This window comes from Bubalus kerabau, chromosome 7, assembly GCF_029407905.1.
Source record: "Bubalus kerabau isolate K-KA32 ecotype Philippines breed swamp buffalo chromosome 7, PCC_UOA_SB_1v2, whole genome shotgun sequence".
Lineage (NCBI taxonomy): Eukaryota > Metazoa > Chordata > Mammalia > Artiodactyla > Bovidae > Bubalus > Bubalus kerabau.
The window spans coordinates 8,275,739-8,291,663 of NC_073630.1; the positions used below are offsets into that span (position 1 = coordinate 8,275,739).

The 15,925-nt window shown below is 39.2% G+C and overlaps 1 protein-coding gene across 5 annotated transcripts in view; it reads left to right on the plus strand.

Moving 5' to 3' along the window:
* The window catches only part of PRDM5 (PR/SET domain 5), a 357,820-nt gene that overhangs the window by 215,731 nt on the left and 126,164 nt on the right, over positions 1 to 15,925 (plus strand). For all 5 annotated transcript variants that reach the window (XM_055587588.1, XM_055587589.1, XM_055587587.1 and 2 more), the window contains 3 exons: positions 213 to 334; positions 5,635 to 5,714; positions 14,375 to 14,459. In XM_055587588.1, the coding sequence (XP_055443563.1) occupies positions 213 to 334; positions 5,635 to 5,714; positions 14,375 to 14,459 (287 nt within the window). The remainder of the gene's footprint in view (positions 1 to 212; positions 335 to 5,634; positions 5,715 to 14,374; positions 14,460 to 15,925) is intronic.

Sequence of the window (15,925 nt, forward strand, 5' to 3'; positions counted from 1 at the left end):
ATTGGCATGCATGCTTTCATGCTTCTTAGTGGTTTAGTATCATATGGCTACAGAATTTCAGTGCTTTCCTTCCTCCCTGCCTAGGTAATGCTTACAATGACCCTGGAGCTCTGCTGGGGAGCATGCATTACAAAAGCCAGCCAGGATGCTAGAAATGAGTAGGTGTCCTCACCGTTTCCTCTCCCTGTTCCCCTGTCCTGCTTGTCTTGCAGTTTTGAACAGCACCAGGAGACATGCCAGGGAGATGCCAGGTTTGTGTGTAAGGCAGACAGCTGTGGGAAGAGGCTGAAGAGCAAGGAAGCCCTGAGGAGACACCAGGAGAACGTCCACACCGGTGAGGAGTCATCAGAGGGCTGTGTTTAAAGAGGCCTCCTCTCCCCAGGCTGCTGTGGTCTGTTCTTAATTCGCGCTCTCAAGGACAGAGCTTGCTTTTCCATTGTATTTCACACAGATGTAGAGCTCTGGAAGTGGAATTTTTTTTTCTTTCACTGAACATTATTTCTTTTTAAGTTGATTTCCGTGATTGTCATCATTTTTCCCATTTCTGAATTAATCATAGCTGGAAACCTAAGCTAGGATCTGTTTGTGCTTGGTAGCCAGATGTATTAAGAATTAATGTTTTAAGTAGTAATTTTAATGCTTCAGCATGTGAAATTTCTCTCATGGTAGATATATTTAAAAACTACTAACTGATGGCTCTTCTGCCTTAATATTTTCACAGTAAAATTCATTTTTAAAAACTCTTACATTTCTGCTATATTGGAGAAGATATACTGGCTACTTTTTGACCTGCAAATTGAATATATTTGGATTTATAAAGCAGATACAATTTGAATTTTTTCAAATGGCTAGCTAAACAATAGCTAAACAGTTAGAAGCTTTGTTACTTAGATTTCATCTGCCTAGCACACAGTGAATGCATTTTGGTTTAGAGGTTGAATCTGTTGCACTAAATTGAACAGGTTAATATTTTCAGAGTTAATGATCTCTTTCCTTCAGTGTCTTTTCCTTAAAGGAGACTGAGGTTCACGGCACTTCTCATATCCTTCTGTACTGATATTTTTCTCAGGTGATTACTATTGCTATTGGCTTAAAGGTGGAAATGTCTTTTTGGATAGGAGGAAAGTGTTATTTCTTTTCTTCTATCTTGTTTATTCTCACATGCAGGGGAAAAGAATAGTTGGAACTCAGCTTCTGTTTCCTATATTTATTCAGTGTCCCCAAAGTGTCTCCTTTAATGCTAGTTGGGAAAGCTCGTATCAGCATGACTGCTGGGTCCAACTTCACATCACCGCTTTGGGCTGACTGTCAGTACCAGCCATGTATGAAAGCTCAGGGTGGCAGGAGGTACGGCCTTGTGAAATACAGCTTCAGAATGAGGTACAGCACTTAGACTTCACAGTGTCCTGACCTCTCTCTCCTTTTGAATGATACATGACTGATGTAGAAAAGGTGGCAATTTTTCTGATTTCTTTATACTTGGGCCTTTTCTATGTCTGCAAAAGGCAGTCATGACTTTTTGATAGACCTGTCTCTTCATAGTTTTTGCTTTTTAATAGCTGTTATGGTTTAAAATGCTGTTCTTAATTTCCCCCATCTTTGTCTGCAATGTATTATAACAAATCTTTTATGTCATTTTTAAAGTTAACTTTGCTGAACTAAGTAAAAAACCAGATGCACACTAAAACTCTGGAAACTTACATTCTTGTTATTGGGCATGTGGTCTTCAGACTGTGCTATAAGCATAATTTCTCTAAGACTTCTTGTAGTTGGTCTTGGATATTAAAATATGCTGATTCTGAAAACTCATGGTGATTTTGTAGGAGTGAATTTATAAAGGGAAGTTTTTTGTTTTTCTATGTTGTGGATTCTATAAAATATGAAACTTACTGTATTTCAGCCAAAGGCCACATGCATATTTTTTGCTGGAATTGGTACACAGTCTGCCTCTCATTCATAGCCTCTCTCTTGCTTCTTCTCTTTTGTCTGTGAGCTACATGGCCATTTGGGGAAAGAATATTCCATATTCAGAATAATGAAAAAATGCAGTGTTTGTACATATGGTTGTAGAACCCTTTACTCTAGAAAGACAAAGGTATTCAAGGAAAGAGAAGGTCTTGCAGCTTTACCACTGACAAGGACATATGTTCCTTGTTAGGTGATATGAATTGAAGATACTGAGAAGAGAGAAGCTGAATTTTTAAATATGAATCACATTTTTCCATAGCACCTGTAACATATGGTGGGTAGGTTCTCAGACCAGCTCCTGGAGGCACACTTAACCTACATTGTGCTGAAACTCAACAGTACTTAAGTAGCTGTGTATTCAGTATCGTTGAATTAATTTTTCATGCATCTCCCACATTAGGTAGTAATGTGTTCCTGACTCTTTTTGAAAGCTGAATCGGAAAGTCAAATATGAGACTTACCTGAATATAATAAACTAAAATGGCATAAAATCTGGTTGTAGCTTTGTAGTTGCTCTTGTCCTTGACCCTGGGGAAACTTGTAGGGTGGTGTCCTTTCCAGTTACTCAAGAGGAAGCAGTGAGGGGGTTGATCCCTTTAAACCCACCTTAACCATCTTAACCATTCTTTCTCTTTTGATTTGATTCTGTGGTTGCTGACAAGAGATATTGATTTTACAGGAGATAACATTTACCTACATTCTCGGGCAAACAATCATAAACTTTCCCCATATTTCTTCTGAGGACTAGGATTCTAGTTCTGAGATAAAGACTAGAAGCTATGAGGAGGAGAGAAAAGGTTGAAGAGGAGGGATAGTATATTGTCTCTGACTCCAGCTGGTAGAGCAGTGGCAGAAGTATTGGGAAAGGTGGAGTGGATGATTATGGAAATCTCACTTCTCTTTCTCTTCTCTCCCTCAAGCCTGACCTAACTGGTGGGAAAGAAAAAAGGTCTAAACTCAAAAAGTAGCTGGTTTAAGGGATAAGCGGGGACAACAGAGGACTGTGGGTTAAAGTAAGGTTGTTGTGTTGTTCAGATGCTCAGTTATGTCTGAGACTCTTCGCGACCCCATGGACTGCAGCGGGCCAGGCTCCCCTGCTCTCCACCATCACCAGGAGTTTGCTTGAACTCACGTCTAATGAGTCGCTGATGCTATTCAACCATCTCATCCTCTGTCGTCTCCTTCTCCTCCTGCCTTCAATCTTTCCCAGCATCAGGGTCTTTTCCAGTGAGTCAGATCTTGGCATCAGGTGGCCAAAGTATTAGAGCTTCAGCTTCAACATCAGTCCTTCAATGAATAGTCAGGGTTGATTTCCTTTAGGATGGATTGGTTTGATCTCCTTGCAGTCCAAGGGACTCTCAAGAATCTAATCCAACACCACCATTCGAAAGCGTCAGTTGTGTGGCAGTCAGCCTTCTTTATGGGCCAGTACTCACATCCATACATGACTATTGAAAAACCATAGCTGTCACTAGATGCACCTTTGTTGGCAAAATGATGTCTCTGCTTTTTAATACACTGTCTCGGTTTGTCATAGCTTTTCTTACAAGAAACAAGTGTCTTTTAATTTCATGGCTGCAATCACTGTCTGTAGTGATTTTGGAGCCCAAGAATATAAAAGCTGTCACTGTTTCCATTTCTCCCCTTCTATTTACCATGAAGTGATGGGACCAGATGCCATGATCTTGGTTTTTTGAGTGTTGAGTTTTAAGCCAAATTTTTCAGTCTCTTCCTTCACCTTCATCAAGAGGCTCTTTAGTTCCTCTTAGCTTTCTGCCATAAGGGTGGTATCATCTGCATATCTGAACTTATTGATACTTCTTCTGGCAGTCTTGATTCCAGCTTGTGCTTCATCCAGCCCAGCATTTTGCATGATTTACTCTGCATGTAAGTTAAATAAGCAGGGTGACAATATACAGCCTTGATGTACTCCTTTCCCAATTTGGAACCAGTCAGTTGTTCCATGTCCGGTTCTAACTGTTGCTTCCTGACCTGCATACAGGTTTCTCAGGAGACAGGTCAGGTGGTCTGGTATTCCGATTTCTTTGAGAGTTTTCTATAGTTTGTTGTGATCCACAAAGTCAAAGGCTTCAGCGTAGTCAATGAGACAGACTTGGATGATTTTCTAGAATTCTTTGGCTTTTTCTATGATCCAGTGGATGTTTACAATTTGATCTCTGGTTCCTCTGCCTTTTCTAAATCCAGCTTGTGCATCTGGAAGTTCTTGGTTCACATACTTTTGAAGCCTAGCTTGAAGGATTTTGAGCATTACCTTTCTAGCATTTGAAATGAGTGCTATTGTGCGGTAGTTTGAACATTCTTTGATATTGTCTTTCTTTGGGATTGTAATGAAAACTAACCTTTTCCAGTCACATGTCCACTGCTAAGTTTTCCAAATTTGATGACATATTGAGTGCAGCACTTTAATGCATCATCTTTTATGCAAGTTGGAAAAGAGGGTATATTCTTTCTCAGTGGCCCTTAGTGTTTTAATAGATATGTATAAAGAATTGGTGACCAAATGCATGCTGTAAGATACTCATTTTGCTCAGGAGACTTTTCTCCATTATTGGCCATATTACTTGTCAATCATCAAGAAAATTTTTCTTGGCTGTACTATTTAACATGCTAAGAATAGTGCATTATATGAAATAAGTATCTTGAATGATAAGACAACAATTAATATCTTACTTTTTCTGAAGGTATTCCTCTCTCATAAACACAGTCTTTTAAAAAAATAATTTTGTTACCTTGTTTTCTACTGATTTTAGATTTCTTGCAAAAAAAGAGAGAAGGAGAGGATTGGATAGGGTTGAGGTTGTGACAGGAATAGGCATGGATTAGTCATTTGGGAGCCAAGTGATGGATGCATGATAGTCATTTTATTAATTGTTTATTGATTCTTTGAAATCAATTAAAAGTTGAAAAAATATCCTGTGGTTATATATATGATATTGTTATTACATTGTATTTGAAAATCTTGTTTTATTCATTCTTTTGTTTTCTATAGCCACTGTGAAGTTTGAAATGACCTACTATAATTATAATCACTATGAAGAAGACAAAAATTGAACTTTGTAGGATTTGTGTAATATTATGAATGTCACGTAATGTTTTACTATTCTTGATCTTACTTTATTCTGGTTTTTAACATTAAGATGGTTAATTATATACTCAATGATCTTGCAAGCTTGTAGTGCTGAAAAGAATAACCTATGAATTCCATTTTTAAAAACCCAGCTGATTAAATAAAATATTCTGTTAAAATACAAAGCAAGTGGCAAAATCAGCTTGTAAGTGAATAAATCCAATGTTTTATGTACACATTTGATTAATTTTAATTTTTCATGGAAGTGTGCTTTACTCTTTTTATACTAAATTAGTATATGCAGAGGTGAAAAGCCCGTGTTATATATGTAGAAAGTAGTATACCAAGCTAAATAGTACTCAGATTTTGAAAGAAAAGTTTCAAAATATAGCCTATTCTTTATCTGAATTTAATGGATATATTTACAAAACTGACAATTTTGGAGTTACAAGTGAAGAAGATGAAATACCCTTTTAGAAATTATATGTCACCTAGAAACACTTATCTAATGCCCCTGTTAATAGTTTCGTGTAAATCATGATGATATTTTATTTTATTTCATTTTTGTTTTTCTTTAGGGGATCCTAAGAAAAAACTCATATGTTCAGTGTGCAATAAAAAATGTTCTTCAGCATCAAGCCTACAGGAACATAGGAAGGTCAGTAAAATAAAAACTAATGTTCATCGTAGTGTAAGATCTTTAGTCATAGTGTCTGCCAGGAAAAATGTTAATTGCCTTATATATTGTGAAGACAGAGCTTTGTCATTAATTTTATACTAATGTACTCTAAGGGGCTTCCCTGGCAACTTAGCTGGTAAAGAATCCGCCTGCAATGCAGGAGACCTCAGTTCGATTCCTGGGTCAGGAAGATCCCCTGGAGGAGTGCATGGCAATTCACTCCAGTATTCTTGCCTGGAGAATCCCCATGGACAGAGGAGCCTGGCGGGCTGCGGTCCATGGGGTCACAGAGTCAGACACGACTGAGCGACTGGGCACACAGTGTACTCTAAAAAGCAAGACTGATACACAGAAAAGCCAACTCTTGCAAAAGAATATTTTGAGTTGTTTATTGTTATTCGGAATAAGTAGAAATATTTCTCCAATGCGGGATAGTGTCTGAGCCCCTCATCACAACAGCTCATACTGGTTTCATGCTTCACCAGTTGCTGTTGCTCAGGAAATATTATACATTTGAGGAAACCACAATATTTTTGTATATTTATAATATACTCTACAGTGACGTTTAGCCTGAAATGTATGTGTATTATATTTAAGTCTGAAAAAACAAAGACAAGAGCTCTGTTATTTTGAAGAGCTTAAAATAATGTACGAAAATGTCAGAGTGTTGTCAGCGGAAACAAATGGTTATGCAGTTGACGCTTGAACAGCACAGGTTTGAGCTGTGCTGGTCTACTTACAGCGTTTTTCAGTTAATACGTACTCCAGTACCGTACAGCCAGGGATTGGTTGCATTTGCAGATGTGGAGGGGTCCACTGTAAAGTTACACAATTTTTCCACTAGAAGGGCGGGTGAGGAGGAGTGGGAGCGGTGGAGCAGTGGGTCTAACCCCCAGACCCCCCCAGTTCAGTGGTCAGCTGTATTAGGAGAAAATATATTTAATACATTTTGTAATAAACATAAAACAGTTTACTAAATTACTATTTTAATATGAAAGTTAACCTGAAAAAAATGGCAGCTATTAACCCTAACAGCATTAGCACTTGTTAATCAAATTTATCACAGAATAGAGTTAAAATAGAATTTAGATTTTTGTCCATATCATGGGAGAGTCCAAAATTTTATTTTATGTATTACTATAACAAAGATACAAATGATTATTTCCTGATTTCACATGTGATTTTTTTCAGAATATCTATGAGCATATGATACTGTTTCTTAATCATTTAATACTAAAGAGGAGATGGTACCAGTGGAAGTAAAATTTTACATTATAGTTTATAAATTGAATTTGTCTCTTTGTTTGTGTATATATATATTCCAATATAACTTGACAGATCTTAAAATTCATATATTCAGTACAATATCTTCAACCATTTAGGCTGTGGATTTAACCTGTAACATATAAGATAGTTAAATTATTGTGATGTCTAGGGCTATACCCTGCATGTTAAGTGATTGGATCTTTAGGGAGAAAATATGGGACAAGCAGTGGACAGAGTGAGGACTGTGGGTGTCACAGCCTGTCACTAACCCTCTGTGGAGCACGGGGCCTCTCATTAGGTGTGACATGGAGCTGACCGCTGTTCTCCAGTTCCCTAAGTGCCATGAAGCTACTTTGTTTTTTCAGTTTCCAAGAGGTTATCTCATCAGCTTGTTTAAAAATAGAGCGTACCTCAGGAATTGACATGTAACTCACATTTGAGGCCCATGCTTGTCTTCTCTGTCATTCCAAATTTAGCATAAGTGCTACTGGAGCAAGTACTGAAGATACTTTCTAAATGAAGTTTAGCGCAGAATCCAGTCCAGATATTGCATCTTCTACGTTTCTCTTTCTCCCCATCACCCTGAAAGCTTCTGAAGCAGAACCTAGTCTGAGACAAAAAAGTGTAAAATCCAGCTGAATAGACATTTTCTAAATATCCTCATGGTGCCATAATTCTTTGTTTTCTTTCTCTGATTTTAGAAAGTTGAAAATTAAGATATCTTACCAAATTTAAGATTGTGCCAAGTAGAATATTTCCGCAAAGTTGGTTGTGGGTCATAGTTCTGAAAAATGTCCTCTTTTCCATTTATATTCTTCATAAGAACTTTTCCCCCAGGGAATATCTCTATAGATAGATTTAAATCCCACCTGGTGATGGAATACAGTCTCCAAGTTGTCTCTGCAGAATGTTAATAACTTGGTAGCTCAGTGTAGCTCTTTGTCTGTCACAGCATAGATCCTTTGACTTACCCTTTCTGAATCCACAGGCAGCTTCTACAGACTCCATTTTTGAGTCTGTTCTTATCGTTGTTGCTCTTTAGTCACTAAGTTGTGTCCTACTTTTGCAACCCCATGTACTGTAGCCCACCAGGCTCCTCTGTCCTGGCATTTCCAAGGGAAGAGTACTGAAGTGGTTTGCCATTTCCTTCTGCAGGGAATCTTTCCAACCCAGGGGTCAAACCCACATCCCTTGCATTGGCAGGCAGATTCTTTACCTCTGAGCCACCGGGGAAGCCCCATTTTTATAGTTGGGTATGTCTAATGTCTAATAGAGTTTGGTGGTAGTATTTCACCAAAACAGCAGATAGTGATCTATGAATATGCCACATTTACATTATAGTCTAGACTCAACATTCAAAAAACTAAGATCATAGCATCCAGTCCTGTTACTTCATGGCAAATAGACAGGAAAAAAGTGGAAACAGTGATATGTTTTATATTCTTGGGCTCCAAAATCACTGTGGATGGTGACTGCAGCCATGAAATTAAAAGATGCTTGCTCCTTGGAAGAAAAGCTATGACAAACCTGAGTTCAGTCACTCAGTCATGTAGGACTCTTTGCAACCCCATAGACTGCAGCATACCAGGCTTCCCTGTCCATCACGAAAATTTGCTCAAACTCATGACCATTGAGTCGGTGATGCCATCCCACAATCTCATCCTCTGTTGTCCACTTCTCCTCCTGCCCTCAATCTTTGCCAACATCAGGGTCTTTTCCAATGAGTCAGTTCTTTGCATCACAGGGCCAAAGTATTGGAGTTACAGCTTCTGCATCAGTCCTTCCAATTAATATTTAGGAGTGATTTCATTTAGGATTGACTGGTTGGATCTCCTTGCAGTCCAAGGGACTCTTAAGAGTCTTCTCCAGCACCACAGTTCAAAAGCACCAATTCTTCAGCGCTCAGCTTTCTTTGTAGTCCAGCTCTCACATCCATACATGACCACTGGAAAAACCATAGCATTGACTGGACAGATCTTCGTTGGCAAAGTAATGTCTCTGCTTTTTAATATGCTCTCTGGGTTGGTCATAGCATTTCTTCCAAGGAGCAAGTGTCTTTTAATTTCATGGCTACAGTCACCATCTGCAGTGACTTTGGAGCCCCCCAAAATAAAGCCTGTCACTGTTTCCACCGTTTCCCATTGGTTTGCCATGAAGTGATGGGACTGGATGCCATGATCTTAGTTTTCTGAATGTTGAGCTTTAAGCCACTTTTTCACTCTCCTCTTTCACTTTCATCAGAGACTCTTTAGTTCTTTGCTTTCTGCCATAAGGGCGGTGTCATCTGCATATCTGAGGTTATTGATATTTCTCACAGCAGTCTTGATTCCAGCTTGTTCTTCATCCAGCCCAGCGTTTCTCATGATGTACTTTGCATATAAGTTAAATAAGCAGGGTGACAATATACGGCCTTGATGTACTCCTTTTCCTATTTGGAACCAGTCTGTTGTTCCATGTCCACTTCTAACTGTTGCTTCCTGACCTGCATACAGGTTTCTCAGGAGGTAGGTAAGGTGGTCTGGCATTCCCATCTCTTTAAGAATTTTCCGCAGCTTGTGGTGATTCACACAGTCAAAGGCTTTGGCATAGTCAATAAAGCAGAAGTAGATGTTTTTCTGGAACTCTCTTGCTTTTCTGGTGATTCAGTGAATGTGGGCAATTTGGTCTCTGGTTCCTCTGCCTTTTCTAAATCCAGGTTGAACATCTGGAAGTTCATGGTTCCCGTATTGTTGAAGCCTGGCTTGGAGAATTTTGAGCATTACTGTCCTAGGTATGAGATGAGTGCAATTTGTGGTAATTTGAACATTCTTTGGCATTGCCTTTCTTGGGGATGGGAATGAAAACTGACCTTTTCCAGTCCTGTGGCCACTGCTGAATTGTCCAGATTCAATGGTGTATTGAGTGCAGCACTTTCACAGCATCATCTTTTAGGATTTGAAATAGCTCAACTGGAATTCCATCACCTCCATAGCTTTGTTCATAGTGATGCTTCCTAAGGCCCACTTGACTTTGCAGTCCAGGATATCTGGCTCTAGGTGAGTGATCGATCACACCATTGTTATTATCTGTGTCGTGAAGATCTTTTTTGTACAGTTCTTCTGTGTAGTCTTGCCACTTCTTCATATCTTCTGCTTCTGTTAGTCCATACCATTTCTGTCCTTTATCGAGCCCATCTTTGCATGAAATGTTCCCTTGGTATTTCTAATTTTCTTGAAGAGATCCCTAGTGTTTTCCAGTCTGTTGTTTTCCTTAATTTTTTTTCATGGATCACTGAGGAAGGCTTTCTTACCTCTGTTCTTTGGAACTCTGCATTCAAATGGGTATAGCTTTCCTTTTCTCCTCTGCCTTTCACTTCTCTTCTTTTCTCAGCTATTTGTAAGGCTTCCTCAGACTATCATTTTGCCTTTTTGCATTTCTTTTCCTTGGGGATGGTCCTGATCCCTCTCTCCTGTACAGGGTCATGAACCTCTGTCCATAGTTCATCAGGTACTCTGTCTATCAGATCTAATCCCTTGAATCTATTTGTCACTTCCACTGTATAATCATAAGGGATTTGATTTAGGTCATACCTGAATGGTCTAATGGTTACTTTCTTCAATTTAATTCTGAATTTGTCAATCAGGAGTTCATGATCTGAGCCACAGTCAGCTCCCAGTCTTGTTTTTGCTGACTGTATAGAGCTTCTCCTTCGGCTGCAAAGAATATAACCAGTCTGATTTCAGCAAACATAGCATATTAAAATGGGGGAGACATCACTTTGCTGACAAAGGTCCTTGTAGTCATATCTATGGTTTTTCCAGTATTCATGTACAAATGAGAGTATTGGACAGTAAAGAAGGCTGAGCATTGAAGAATTGATGCTTTCAAACTGTGGTGCTGGAGAAGACTCTTGAGAGTCCCTTGGACTGCAAGGAGATCAGACCTATCAGTCATGGAAGAAATCAACCTTGACTATTGGAAGAACTGACTTTGTGTCTGAAACTCTAATACTTTCCCCACCTGATGCTGAGAGCTGACTCACTGGAAAAGACCTGGATGCTGGATAGATTGAGGGCAGGATGAAGATTAAGGGAGGAGAAGAGGATGACAGTGGAGGAGATGGTTGGATAACAAAACTGACTCAATGGACATGAGTTTCAGCAAACTCAGGGAGATAGTGAAGGACAGGGAAGCCTGGCGTGCTACAGTTCATGGGGTTACAAAAAGCTGGACACAACTTTGACTGAACAACAACCAGACTAATTCTTTATATTACTATGTGCTGTCCTATATTACAATAAGATATAGTATGATCCTTCTTGGAACTTATTTAATTTGAGACATCAGATTATGAGTTGTTCTTCATATCAATTTAGTAAGCTATAAACATATTATAAAATGCTTTACTTAGCATTAGGCATAATTAGTATCATTGTCACTTTAAATCTGTTTTATTAAACTTTTATAGGAGTTTTTCCACTATGAATAAGAGAGTCAACACAAAAATGCTTTCATGTAAATACTGTATTTTATAATTCTAGAAATATCAAAGTTCAGTTCAACCCTTAAAAATGTTTCATGTTTTGAAAGCTGTGTGCGCTCAGTCACGCAGTCCTGTCCAACCCCTTGCCACCCCATGGACTGTAGCCCACTGTCCATCGAATTTTCTAGGCAAGAATACTGGAGTGGGTTGCCATTTCCTTCTCCATGAAAGCCATGAGAGTTAAGTAAACCAGTATATTTTGTAGTAGTTTAACAGCGGCCATAGGAGAAGACAGTGGCACCCCACTCCAGTACTCTTGCCTGGAAAATCCCCTGGATGGAAGAGCCTGGTAGGCTGCAGTCCATGGGGTCGCTAGGAGTCGGACAGAACTGAGCGACTTCACCTTCACTTTTCACTTTCATGCATTGGAGAAGGAAACGGCAACCCACTCCAGTGTTCTTGCCTGGAGAATCCCAGGGACAGGGGAGCCTGGTGGGCTGCCGTCTATGGGGTCGCACAGAGTCGGGTATGACTGAAGCGACTCAGCAGCAGCAGCGGCAGCAGCTGTCATTTTTGTATGGATAAATAATTTTAAATTTGTATATACTAATATAAATAGAACATTGAAAATAAAAATAAATATGTTTTCATTTATGTATGTCTCAGAAGGCATGTCATGAGTTTATAGCTTGTTATTGTAAAAGATATATGTTACAGAGTTTAAGAATATGAATCTGTTCTTACTATCTTTAAATAAACATTGCACTTCATATCATGCTGTGAGGATCTTTAATGGTTGAAGATGTACCCTTTAAAATTTCTTAGACTGAAGGCTTCCCTTCTGTACTGTGTCGTCCTTGCCTTCTGAGTACTTGTGTACAACCCACCCTGTTTTCTGATTAACCATAGGACTCTTTGGACCCTGTACATCTCCCTTCAAGGTTAGAAGCCACCGTATATAAGTAAGGATCTACGTCAGAGTCCAGTGGAATGACTTCATTCTGCTGTGTCTTGTTCATCTTTTCCCTGCTTTTCCCATTTTTGTTCACTGACTCGCCAAGAATCAGACCTGACAGAAGCAGAAGGCTGATGGCAGCCTCAGACCGCCGTGTGGTTGGGTATAGGATTGAGACTCACACCGCAGACTAGGGATCTGTCAGCCTTACACCAGCTTCTGTTTCCCTTCCCAGTGTCGTCGTCTGCGTGTCCCTGTCTTGAGTTCTTCCGTGGTCACTTAGGTCAGGAGAGCTGTTTTCCAGTCCTCCTCTCTTTATTCATTGCTGTACCAATTCAGGGTCTTCTCCCTTGACTTTTACTCTGTAGTGGCCCTTAGATATTCTGCAAGGATAGCCATAATATCTTGGTGTCCTGTAGAATGGCCAGTGCTTGTATGGGGTTTAGTTTTGTGAGCTCTACCTTGAATGAGTTTGAAACAAAAACACAACTTCACCGAGATGATTTTTCAGTCTTCAGCAGAACACTAGGATGCTCTTCTTCATTGGGATGGTCAACAGTTCTAATACTAGGCTGCTTGCAGCACGTCGCTCTTTTCACATAGTTATGATAACAAACTAAACTTCTTTTCATACGCCTATCCAGTTTCTCTAATTTAGTATCTGGGAGAGAAAGAGCTGAACTTAGTTGTAACCTTTATTTAGCTGGCTGATTGCTAAAGTTATAGCCCTTATATATATATTTTTGATGAAACTCATAAAAACTAATAAAACTTGAAGATTTTTAACCTCCTGTCCTGTGGGAATATTGTTGTGAGCTACACTCACAGTTTTCAGAATCATATCTTTGTCTTTCATGGTAATTAATATTTAGATCTTTACTACATATGTTTAAGTTTTAAGTCATGTTGACTACTGGAAAGGGAATATTTTTAATGGCAAGTTTTTCCATTCCATTTCCATATCCATTCCAAACATGCCAAATTTTGGTATATTTCCAAGTCTAAATTTGTGTATAACAGACTTAATATATATTAGGTATAATTTTTTGCAGAGTATAAACTTTATATGTACTTCAAAAATAGGTCATCTGTTTTACATATTTAAATATCATACAGTTTTACATTTTTTAATGATCATGTTCTACTAGGTAACTTATGTTCATTCAGTTCAGTACAGTCGCTGAGTTGCATCCAACTCTTTGCGACCCCATGAACCGCAGCACGCCAGGCCTCCCTGTCCATCACCAACTCCTGGAGTTTACTCAAACTCATGTACATTGAGTCGGGGATGCCATCCAGCCATCTCATCCTCTGTCGTCCCCTTCTCCTCCTGCCCCCAATCCCTCCCAGCGTCAGGGTCTTTTCCAGTGAGTCAACTCTTCGCATGAGGTGGCCAAACTATTGGAGTTTCAGCTTCAGCAGCATCAGTCCTTCCAATGAACACCCAGGACTGATCTCCTTTAGGATGGACTGGTTGGATCTCCTTGCAGTGCAAGGGGTTCTCAAGAGTCTTCGCCAACACCACAGTTCAAAAGCATCAATTCTTCGGTGCTAAGCTTTCTTCACAGTCCAACTCTCACATCCATACACGACCACTGGAGAAACCATAGCCTTGACTAGACGGACCTTTGTTGGCAAAGTAATGTTCCTGCTTTTTAATAAGCTGTCTAGGTTGGTCATAACTTTCCTTCCAAAGAGTAAGCATCTTTTAATTTCATGGCTGCAATTACCATCTGCAGTGATTTTGGAGCTCAAAAAATTAAAGTCTGACACTATTTCCACTGTTTCCCCATCTATTGCATTTTTCAGTTTCTTATATAGGATAATGTGAACAAATCAGGGCTGAATTATAATGCATAGTTTAGATATTTTAATGGCAACTGTCCACATGTTTATACTTGAGTCCTATACAGTTTTGTGGCTCAGCCGGTTAACTGTTAATTTACCCTTTGGCAGATTCATGAGATATTTGATTGTCAAGAATGTATGAAGAAATTCATTTCAGCTAATCAGCTAAAGCGTCATATGATCACCCACTCAGGTAAAACACATACTTTTCCATTTATACTGACATCAGTACAAAAGCTTCACCTTGTCCTTTTTAGAAGTTCTGAGAGGTGGGTAATCAGGAGACCTGGCTATTAATTCTGGCTTGGCCACTGACTGACCACATGATTCTGAACAAATTACTTAACTTCTCTAGACCTTAGTTTATTTCTGAAGCAAATGTGGTTGGACTAAATGAAATAAAAAATCTTCATATTTATCATTTAATTTGTTATGTACTCTATGACTGAAGCTGAAGCTCCAATACTTTGCCCACCTAAATGCAAAGAGCTGACTCACTGGAAAAGACCCTGATTCTGGGAAAGTTTGAAGGTGGGAGGAGAAGGGAATGACAGAGGATGAGATAGTTGGATAGTATCACCAACTCAATGAACATGAGTTTGACCAAGCTCTGGGAGATGGTGAAGGACAGGGAAGCCTGGCGTGCTGCACTCCATGGGGTCACAAAGAGTCGGACGCCACTGAGCAACTGAACAACAGCAACAAATCCTCCTTGAGCCTTAGTTTCCGTGTTCTTCATCTGTGTAAAGATATCCTACCTTTCAGAATTGCTTTGTTAAATGAGGTCATCTACGTACCTACGTACCCAGCAGAGTATCTGACATTTAGCAGGGATTCAATAATTAGAGTCCCAACATTTCTAGATACATTCACGTTGTAACCTAGGTACTAATAAATGTTAATGAGAAATTTACAAATACATTTTGAGAATCTTAAGTTTTCAATGCTGTAATTTCATTTTAAGCATGTTTGAAGGATAGGTCTGTTATACAGACTTAAAAACATCCAGCTCTGAAAGTAACTTTTGCTTAATGAAATCTCTGACGTTTAGAATGTCTGTACTTTGAGGCCACTGAAGTCAGGATGTATTTGAATGGCCACTTTATCTGGAGACAGATACAGATATTTTTGGCAAATGAAAATAGAAGATCAAAAACCAGTGGCCTTCAGATATGCTTTGCTTGAAAAATCTAGTTGTCAACATTACATGGATATTGTATACATACGGGTTTTACACAGCAACCTAAGTGTGTAATTCCTGCTGAGGTTGGAAGCTTGGCCTCATGGGACCCTTGGCCGTGCAGGAGGCAGGTCTGTCCTTCACCTCCATCTCTGTCAGACCACTCGCCCTTCATGTTCGGAGTTGTGACCTGACCTCAGCTCATACCAGTCAGCAGGGTTTTCATCTGGAAGTAGAATTTCTTCCTTGAATTAAAACTTCATCTTTATACCTAAGCTACTTTATACATTTAGTTGGCAGAATATGTCAGTAAAAGAGCAAGTTCATGTTCTGTGAGTTTTGAGTTGGCTCACATATCTAACGGATTGGGTAATAGACTTTTTTCCAGTTGTTTGATATTTTTGTCGACTTGTCTATAAGAATTAATAATGCAAGGAAGGCTGTTTCCCTTTTTATCCTTTACCTGTATAGATATGAGA